This window comes from Triticum dicoccoides, chromosome 7A (genome assembly GCF_002162155.2).
Source record: "Triticum dicoccoides isolate Atlit2015 ecotype Zavitan chromosome 7A, WEW_v2.0, whole genome shotgun sequence".
Lineage (NCBI taxonomy): Eukaryota > Viridiplantae > Streptophyta > Magnoliopsida > Poales > Poaceae > Triticum > Triticum dicoccoides.
The window spans coordinates 457,063,499-457,072,695 of record NC_041392.1 but is presented as its reverse complement, the minus strand read 5'-3'; the positions used below and the strand labels follow the sequence as shown (position 1 = coordinate 457,072,695).

At 42.6% G+C, this 9,197-nt stretch overlaps 1 protein-coding gene across 5 annotated transcripts; it reads left to right on the top strand.

Moving 5' to 3' along the window:
* Nucleotides 1–2,167: 2,167 nt before the first annotated feature.
* LOC119329784 lies at nucleotides 2,168–4,855 on the top strand. 5 transcript variants are annotated; one of them, XM_037602875.1, is made up of 4 exons: nucleotides 2,168–2,367; nucleotides 2,677–2,789; nucleotides 4,243–4,317; nucleotides 4,396–4,855. In XM_037602875.1, the coding sequence occupies exons 1-4, from the start codon at nucleotides 2,322–2,324 to the stop codon at nucleotides 4,564–4,566; spliced, it is 405 nt and encodes a 134-aa protein (XP_037458772.1). In that variant the 5' UTR covers nucleotides 2,168–2,321; the 3' UTR covers nucleotides 4,567–4,855. The 5 variants fall into 5 exon arrangements, 2 of the variants coding, with proteins under 2 accessions (XP_037458772.1, XP_037458771.1); XM_037602874.1 differs by having other exon boundaries at nucleotides 4,393–4,855; XR_005159762.1 differs by having other exon boundaries at nucleotides 2,169–2,367; nucleotides 2,677–4,164; nucleotides 4,393–4,855.
* Nucleotides 4,856–9,197: the final 4,342 nt, after the last annotated feature.

Genomic DNA, 9,197 nt, shown 5'->3' with positions numbered 1-9,197 from the left:
CTACAGCCATCTTGCGATCCAAAGCAATCGAAATTATGGTCAAATATAGATCATCAGCTATAGCTTGCGCCTCTGATCGCAAGTGATTCCAGAGTCTGGGGATCACTCTAGCTTCCGAATACAGCAGCACATGCACCTTGAAAAACTCCCGCTTCATCTCTACATATCGCGCTCACTGCCCCAAAGGTACCATCCCTAGAAACTGCCACGTCAATATTTAACTTTGCATGGTTCGGCGGCTGCGGGAGCCACTGACTTGGTCGTGGAGTCAGTGTCGTCTGTGCCTTGGGGATTTTGTTTTGCAGAAAATTGATGTCTTTTGTCACTAAGGGCAATGCATTTCTATTAACAATAGATGGCATTTTTATCAATAATAGGATGGCATTTATTATTATCGAGAGGTGACATTTTTTACTATTGAGAGATGGCATTTTTTAGTGGCACGACAGTTTTACTACTATAAGCATGACATTTTTTTTATTAACAATAGGATGGCAATTTTGTGAATAATAGGATGTCATTTTAATTATTAAGAGGATGGGTTTTTTTAATGGCATGAAAAAAATTAGTTTTGGGGCTTATCGAGATAAAACTTTTTATCTAAAGGATGGCAGTTCTATAAAGTAGCACGACAATAGTTTTTTAAGAGCATGGCATTCTCTCAATTTATAAATTTATGTGTATTTTTTTGTTCATGGCATTTTATCCCGAGGAGGGCAGTTTTAAAGTTTAACATTTTTATTATCTAGGATGGCATTTTTATTAGTAATAGGATGTCGATTTTTTTTGCCGTGGAAAAAAGAATCACCTACATGACATTTTTATATTCATGGCAATTTTGTAAAGTAGCATGGCCTTTTTAAAAATTAACTTGGCCTTTTTCACAAAGCAACATAGCATTTTTCCTATTTTAACGGAAATTACACAAAGCCTTTTCTCTGTTTTTACTGACGTGGCATTTTTATGTATTTTTTCACAATGGAACAAATAACACAGAACATTTTTATAAAGCAGCATGACATTTTTTACAAAGTAGTAAACTGGGCTTTTGACCCAATAAGGGTCGCCCTGGCCCTCCCCCTGACGAATGGTCCAGTGAAGGGGTGATTCCTTTGCTGGGAAAAGCCTCCCTGGTGATCGAATTCGTTTGATCGCCCCTCCTCCCCTTCCTAGAGACTGGTCGCTAGTTATTGGTGTCTGCGGCGTTTGCTCATCTGCACCCGCTCAGAAAAAAATCATAAAAAATTTAGAAAAAAATTCAATTTTTTTTGCATGGTAGACAATTTATAACGTGAGGTCCGCTCTAAATTTTAGGTCGTTTGAACATCTGAGAAGCTCTCAGCAAGAAAGACAAATCGAATCAAAATAATGCATGAACGGTATACATTTTTACATACCACAAATTTGTTTTTTTTTCAAGAGCTGCTCAAATGTCCAAATCATTTGAAAATTAAAGCAACCTCATGCACCAAATTATCTACTCCTACCACACACAAAAAATAGAACTTTTTGAATTTTTCTAGCATTTCTTTTGATTTTTCCCGTCAGGGCGGGTGCAGCTGTGCCTGGGCTCAGAAGTGGATTACCGCTATTATTAACGTTATTACCAAAGATGGATAATCTGCAACAATTAAATATGTAACACGAAATCAATGATAATTAATGCAGATCGAAAGGTGTACCTAAAGATCCTCTCAGCGAGTGCGACATTTTGGTGCTTGAGCTCCATTGAGCTTTTTTAAAAAAATAGAGTAAAATCCACCACTGGTCCTAAAAGTATTTGAGGTGTGTCACTTTAGTCCTAAAACTATGAAAATGCATATCTAAGTCCTACTTCTTTCTAAAGTGTGCCACCGCCGGTCCTAAACTCGCCGGAGCAAGCCTGACCTGCATCCGTGGCAATTTGACCTTTGCCACGTCCAATTGAAGTGCCACGTTGGGAAAACAGCTTCACTGGGTACATTCCAATACCCCCTGAATTTCTTACCCTCATATTGTGGGCAAATTTGATAATTTGCCACTCCTTACCTCCTCCTTTTATAATTTGCCCTCCCCCTGAGAATGACAGGTGGGGCTCGAGCCCGTCCGTCATTGAGACAATGGGTGGCAAATTATGAAAGGAGGAAGTAAGGGGTGGCAAATTATCAAATCGCCTCATATCGTGCCCCCACCGTGTTTTCTCTGCTTCTCTAGCACACGCACAAGTCACAGGCGACTGGGGCGCAGCGGCAGCCGGTGGACATCGCCAGAAGCAGGCGGCCGACGGCGGCCGGCGGAGGTCGCCGGAAGCAGGCGGCCGGCGGAGCGGGTGCTTCGCACGGATGGCCCCACAGCGGCGTGCCCCCGGCGATCCCCCACCAGTGTACGGTGCGACCCTAGCCCTAATCCTCTAAATCTTTGCCTAAATCCTTTCCCAATCTCTGGAATATTTGACCTTTGGTCCGATCTATGCTATCAAGTGGTTACGTGGTTGGATTGTACTGCTATGGTTGTACAGGCGGCCGGCTATTAACTGTCTTTTGCTTCAGAGTTTGAACAAAAACTCTGAAAGTATGGTTGGTATGACACCGATATTGATACTGGACACTTGTTAATTTGGAAATACATGATATATGTATTTGTGCAAGATCATTCCCTGTTAATTATGTGACAAATTTCAATATTTTTCACTGACAGGACCGATGGAAGAGCGATTCTCTGTAGAGATTAATCACGCTGGTCTGTTTTGCGGTTCTGGAATGAACAAGGCATATTTCGATGGCCGGGTTGATCACTTTGATGGTTGTGAGGTAGAAACCTGGTCTCCATTGTGGATATATCATTTTGTGGGGCAGCTTGGGCATGATCCAGCTAGGGTGGAGTTGTACTGGTTACTTCCTGGAAAACATTTGCATGATGGGCTTCGCATAATTCAGAGTGATGCTGATACTCTGATGATGAGTGTCGTTGTTCCCAAATTTCAGTATTTCCAACTGTATGTGGACCAAAAATATTTATCGGATGATATCTATGTAATTGGCTCTCCAACATTGCCAGTGGTTCTTAGCCCTCGAACAGAGATAAACGTGCCAATATTTTGTGATGATGCTGCCAGCCCAAATAGTAGGCGAAGGTGCAAGGTCAAAGCAGTCAAGGGAAATTTGCAAAACTGTTTCTCACCCAATACAAAAGGCAGTGGAGATAAAGATAAGGATGACTCGGATGACAGTGATAGCAATTATGGCGACAATTTGGTTGACTCGGATAATGAATTCGACAAGGATGATGATGATCTCTTCGCATAGTGGGTTGATGAAAATTATGAGGATGTGAAAGGAAAGAAGAAGGCGGAAAATTTTGATAGTGATTATGACACGGATGAGCTTGATCTGCCAGCCTCGGACTGTGATTATGAGCCAGAGGTAGTTGATGAAGAATCAAAAGAAGAAGATGCAGAAGATAACAATAAGAAGAAAAAGAAGAAAAAGAAGAGGGTCAAACTGAGAGCTTTCAGACCAGAAGAAATGCAAGCTCCAAACTTCACTTTAGGGATGTCATTTTCTTCAGTAGTTGAGCTGAGGAGGGCAATTCAAAATTATATCATACAAGAGAGAGTTGAAATAAAATATGCAAAGAATGATTTGCAAAGAGTGAGGGCTCACTGTGTAGAAGGATGCCCTTGGTATTTGTTTGCAGCACCTGATAGCAGGACTAAAAATTTTGTTGTTAAAACTTATGTGGGCACTCACACATGCAGTAAAGAGTGGGACATCAAACAATTCACTGCTAAATTCTTAGCTGCATATTACATTGAAACTTTTAGGGCAGATGACAAGATGACACTATCAAATTTTGGAAGATTGGTGCGGAAAGATTATGCCTTGTAGAGATGAAAGATCATGGCAAAAGGTCAACGGAATTGAAGTGAGACCACCTCAGTATGAAAAACATGTTGGTAGGCCATCTAAGAAGAGAAGACAAAATCCTGTTGAGATGGAAGAAGGGGCAAAGATGAGTAGACATGGCACTATATCCCATTGCAGTGTGTGCAATTCAATAGAGCACAACAAAAGAAAGTGCCCAAATAAAGGTCAACAAGGGCAATCACTCAGTGTTGATAAGAGACCACAAACACAAGGAGGACAGAAGAGGAAGCTAGAAGTGAAGAGAAACATTCTTACACTAGTACAACAACATTTTGTTTCTCTATTTAGTAGTTAGCTCATTTCATTTTTGCAACTATTGCTCATACTCTATTTATAGGAATCTGGTACAACAAGTGTTGGACATAGGAAGCAACGCACTCAAACTACCGTGCTTGAAACACTCCTTCTCCAAGTATGTTATTCTGTCTTAACATCTCATTTCCCTGAAATGTGTTGCATTGATGTTTGATGCTTCTTTGGTTATAAGCAGGCTCAAGCATCGCAGCAATCCCATGTGTCACCAGGCCCTATTCCAGAATCCGCCTTCATTGCTCGCAACAGAGATGCTTTGCAGCCCACTACAGCTACCACATCCACTGTTGGCTTAAAGAAGAAGCAAAAGAAGAGGGTTACAAAGGCCAGTATCACTGAATATAAGTGAACATGTTCTCACTTTGGACAGAGAGCTTTTTGGACAGACAACAGCTCTATTTTGGATAGTATTTAGATGATGCCAGCTAGGTGTTGAAGTAAACCTCATGCATGTGTTGCTGTGGGTTTATCTGCACCTTCATATGTGCATTTTGAGGTTCTCATGTAATAGAAACCTAAATTACTAGCTTTTATTTCGAGCACCATGTAATCCACTATTAGTTATATGTACCCAATGCACTTCGTATTACTGTTGTGAATGTGGCCAATGCTATCAGTTGTGTCAATGTTTCAGATGATATTGTGTTACAGCTTCCATGTGTGTTGTAGTTGAGACATTGGTTCAAGCACAACAATTTATTGCATGGTTGAAGTGAGCTACCAGGGTTGGTCCTCACCATGGTTGAAGTGAATGAAGCATGTGAGCTTGCAGCCATGGAAGAGGAGAAAATGAGGAAACGGAAGTGAAGTGAAGAAAGGAGCAGCCTTTCTGTGTTATGTACATGCAGGGGGGTAAATGCAAGCCCACCAATCATTTATAGCGGGAGTTTTGCCGCCAAAACCGAGTCATCCGACGTGGCAAAGGTCAAAGTGCCACGGGTGCAGGTCAGGCTTGGTCCGGCGAATTTAGAACCGGCGGTGGCACACTTCAGAAAGAAGTAGGACTCAAATACTCCCTCCTTCCATCTATATAGGGCCTAATGCGTTTTTCGAGGCCAACTTTGACTGAATGTTAGAGCAATAATATATGACATGCAAGTTCCACAAAGCATACCGTCAAATTCGTATGTGAAAGGAGATTCCAAAAGGGGCAGCCCAAGTGCATGTAGCTCCCGCTTGCGCAGGGTCTGGGGAAGGGTCCGACCACTTTGGGTCTATTGTACGCAGCCTTTCCCTACATTTCTGCAAGAGGTTGTTTCCAGGACTTAAACCCGTGACCTCATGGTCACAAGGCAGCAGCTTTACCACTGCGCCAAGGCTCCCCTTCATGTGAAAGGAGATTCCAATAATATAATTTTCACATTATACATCTTATGTATTATTAATCTTATGAATAGTCAAACATTGTCTTAAAAACGCATTAGGCCCTATATAGATGGAAGGAGGGAGTATGAGTTTTCATAGTTTTAGGACTAAAGTGACACACCTCGAATACTTTTAGGACCAGTGGTGGATTTTACTAAAAAAAATATAACATCATATTTTAAAATTTCAAAATTCTGGAAAAAAAGGGCACGTTGGCATATGAATGTATACTCCATATGCAGAAAATTCGTGAGAAAATTCACACGCGAGCTACAAAGAAAATGACAAATTGTGATTTTAAAAACAGTAAATCGTGAGAAAATCTAACATTGCATGAATTGTTTTCCTTTTTTGTGTCGCTCGTGTGTCAATGTATCTTCTCAAGAAATTCTACACACACACACACACACACACACACACACACACACACACACACACATATATATATATATATATATATATATATATATATATATATATAGCATTGTGTATTTTTCCAGGTATTTTTTAAACTTTGAAATGCAATTTTTTTCAAAATTGTTGACCTCCATGGAGCCGAGTGTGTTTCGTATCCTTTTTGCGGGCTTTTATGTCCTTTGGCGATTACAAATAGTGTTGAAAGCTGAGGTGGTCATCTGCCGTTGCGCACCCCTAAAAAAATGCCGTTGCGCTATTTCCTGGCTTGTCTGCAGGGAAGATCTTAGAGCATCTACAGCCGGACCTCTCGAACCCGTCTCATACGCCCGGGCGGGCTGCCCGGTCACAATTTTTTGACCTAGACAAGACCCTCAAACGACCCTCAAGCGCCAGGGCTGACCGGCACCTCCCATTTCCAGCCCAAATATGAGGCGGATATGAGGGCGCGATACGTCCATTTTGCATCATGCTTTTATATCGATATTTATTGCATTATGAACTGTTATTACACATTATGTCATAATACTTATGCCTATTCTCTCTTATTTTATAAGGTTTACATGAAGAGGGGGAATGCCGACAGCTGGAATTCTGGGCTGGAAAAGGAGCAAATATTAGAGACCTATTCTGCACATCTACAAAAGTCCTGAAACTTCACGGGAGGGAGCACGTTTCAAAATATATAAAAAATATTGGGCGAAAGAAGTACCAGAGGGGGGCCACCCATCGTCCACGAGGGTGGGGGCGTGCCCCCTGCCTTGTGGGCCCCCTGGTGGCCCTCTGATGCCCATCTTATACTATATGAGGTATTTCGTCCAAGAAAAAATCATAAGCAAGCTTACGGGACGAAACTCCGCCGCCACGAGGCGGAACCAATCTAGGGCTCCGGAAGAGCTGTTCTGCCGAGAAAACTTCCCCTCGGGAGGGGGGAATCATCACCATCGTCATCACCAACTATCCTCTCATCGGGAGGGGGTCAATCTTCATCAACATCTTCACCAGCACCATCTCATCTCAAACCCTAGTTCATCTCTTGTATCCAATCTTTGTATCCAAACCTCAGATTGGTACCTGTGGGTTGCTAGTAGTGTTGATTACTCCTTGCAGTTGATGCTAGTTGGTTTATTTGGTGGAAAAGATCATATGTTCAGATCCATTATGCATATTAATACTTCTCTGATTATGAACATGAATATGCTTTGTGAGTAGTTACGTTTGTTCCTGAGGACATGGGAGAAGTCTTGCTATAAGTAGTCATATGAATTTGATATTCATTCGATATTTTGATGAGATGTATGTTGTCATCCCTCTAGTGGTGTCATGTGAACATCGGTTACATGACACTTCACCATTGTTTGGGCCTAGAGGGAGGCATTGGAAAGTAATAAGTAGATGATGGGTTGCTAGAGTGACAGAAGTTTAAACCCTAGTTTATGCGTTGCTTCGTAAGGGGCTGATTTGGATCCATATGTTTCATGCTATGGTTAGGTTTACCTTAATACTTCTGTTGTAGTTGCGGATGCTTGCAATGGGGGTTAATCATAAGTGAGATGCTTGTCCAAGTAAGGACAATACCCAAGCACCGGTCCACCCACATCTCAAATTATCAAAGTACCGAACGTGAATCATATGAACGTGATGAAAACTAGCTTGACGACAATTCCCATGTGTCCTCGGGAGCGCTTTCCTTTATATAAGAGTTTGTCCAGGCTTGTCCTTTGCTACAAAAAGAATTGGGCCATCTTCCTGTACCTTATTTACTTTTATTACTTGCTACTCGTTATAAATTACCTTATCACAAAACTATCTGTTACCAATAATTTCAGTGCTTGCAGAGAATACCTTACTGAAAACTGCTTATCATTTCCTTCTGCTCCTCGTTGGGTTCGACACTCTTACTTATCGAAAAGGCTACGATAGATCCCCTACACTTGTGGGTCATCAAGACTCTTTTCTGGCGCCGTTGCCGGGGAGTGAAGCGCCTTTGGTAAGTGGAATTTGGTAAGGAAAAATTTATATAGTGTGCTGAAATTTACTGTCACTTGTTAGTATGGAACATAATCCTTTGAGGGGTTTGTTCGGGGTATCTTCACCCCGACCAGTAGAGCAAAGAGTTTCTCCTCAACCTACTGAACCCACTAAAAATGTTTACTTTGAAATTCCTTCGGGTATGATAGAGAAACTGCTAGCTAATCCTTTCACAGGTGATGGAACATTGCATCCCAATTTACACCTAATCTATGTGGATAAAGTTTGTGAATTATTTAAGCTTGAAGGTATGCCCGAGGATGTTATCAAAAAGAAGGTCTTCCATTTATCTTTGAAGGAAGAGGCATTGACATGGTACAGGCTATGTGATGATATGAGATCATGGGACTACAAGCGATTGAAATTGGAATTTCATCAAAAGTTTTATCCTATGCATCTTGTTCATCGTGATCGTAATTATATATATAATTTTTGGCCTCGCGAAGGAGAAAGTGTAACGCCCCGAGACCGATGTGTCACGTGTCTTCCTGTTATTCGTTGTTGTTGCCTTGTCATTGCTTGTGTGTCATGCATTGCATATCATGTCATCATGTGCATTTCATTTGCATACGTGTTCGTCTCATGCATCCGAGCTTTTTCCCCGTTGTCCGTTTTGCATTCCGACGCTCCGTTCTCCTACGTGATCATTTATACCTTTCTTTCGTGTGTGGGGTTTAAACATTTCCGGATTGGACCGAGACTTGCCAAGCGGCCTTGGTTTACTACCGGTAGACCGCCTGTCAAGTTTCGTACCATTTGGACTTCGTTTGATACTCCAACGGTTAACCGAGGGACCGAAAAGGCCTCGTGTGTGTTGCAGCCCAACACCCTTCCAAAGTGGCCCAAAACCCACCTAAACCTCCTCCATCATCTCGGTCGTTCGATCACGATCGCGTGGCCGAAAACCGCACCTCATTTGGACTCTCCTAGCTCCCTCTACCTATAAATATGTGCAACCCTCCCAAATTCGCGGATAAAATCCTAACTTCGTCCTCTTCGCGCCGCCGGACAATGTCCGCTCCGCCGGCCACGTCCTCCCTCCCAATGGCGTTGTGCCACGTCACCCACCGCCGCCTCCCGCGCCAATCGGCGAGCGCCACCTCAACCGGCCGCCTCCCTCTCCATCGCGCGGCCCACGGGGCCCAGATCCGGCCCGCGCGGGCCCGGTCG

Excerpts from the sequence above, each read along its gene's own strand:
- LOC119329784 (XM_037602874.1), top strand. The coding sequence starts at position 2,322 with ATGGCCCCACAGCGGCGTGCCCCCGGCGATCCCCCACCAGTGTACG. Across the intron at positions 2,368-2,676 it reads CGATCCCCCACCAGTGTACG|GACCGATGGAAGAGCGATTC; the intron begins GTGCGACCCTAG and ends TTTCACTGACAG. Across the intron at positions 4,318-4,392 it reads TTGAAACACTCCTTCTCCAA|CAGGCTCAAGCATCGCAGCA; the intron begins GTATGTTATTCT and ends TTTGGTTATAAG.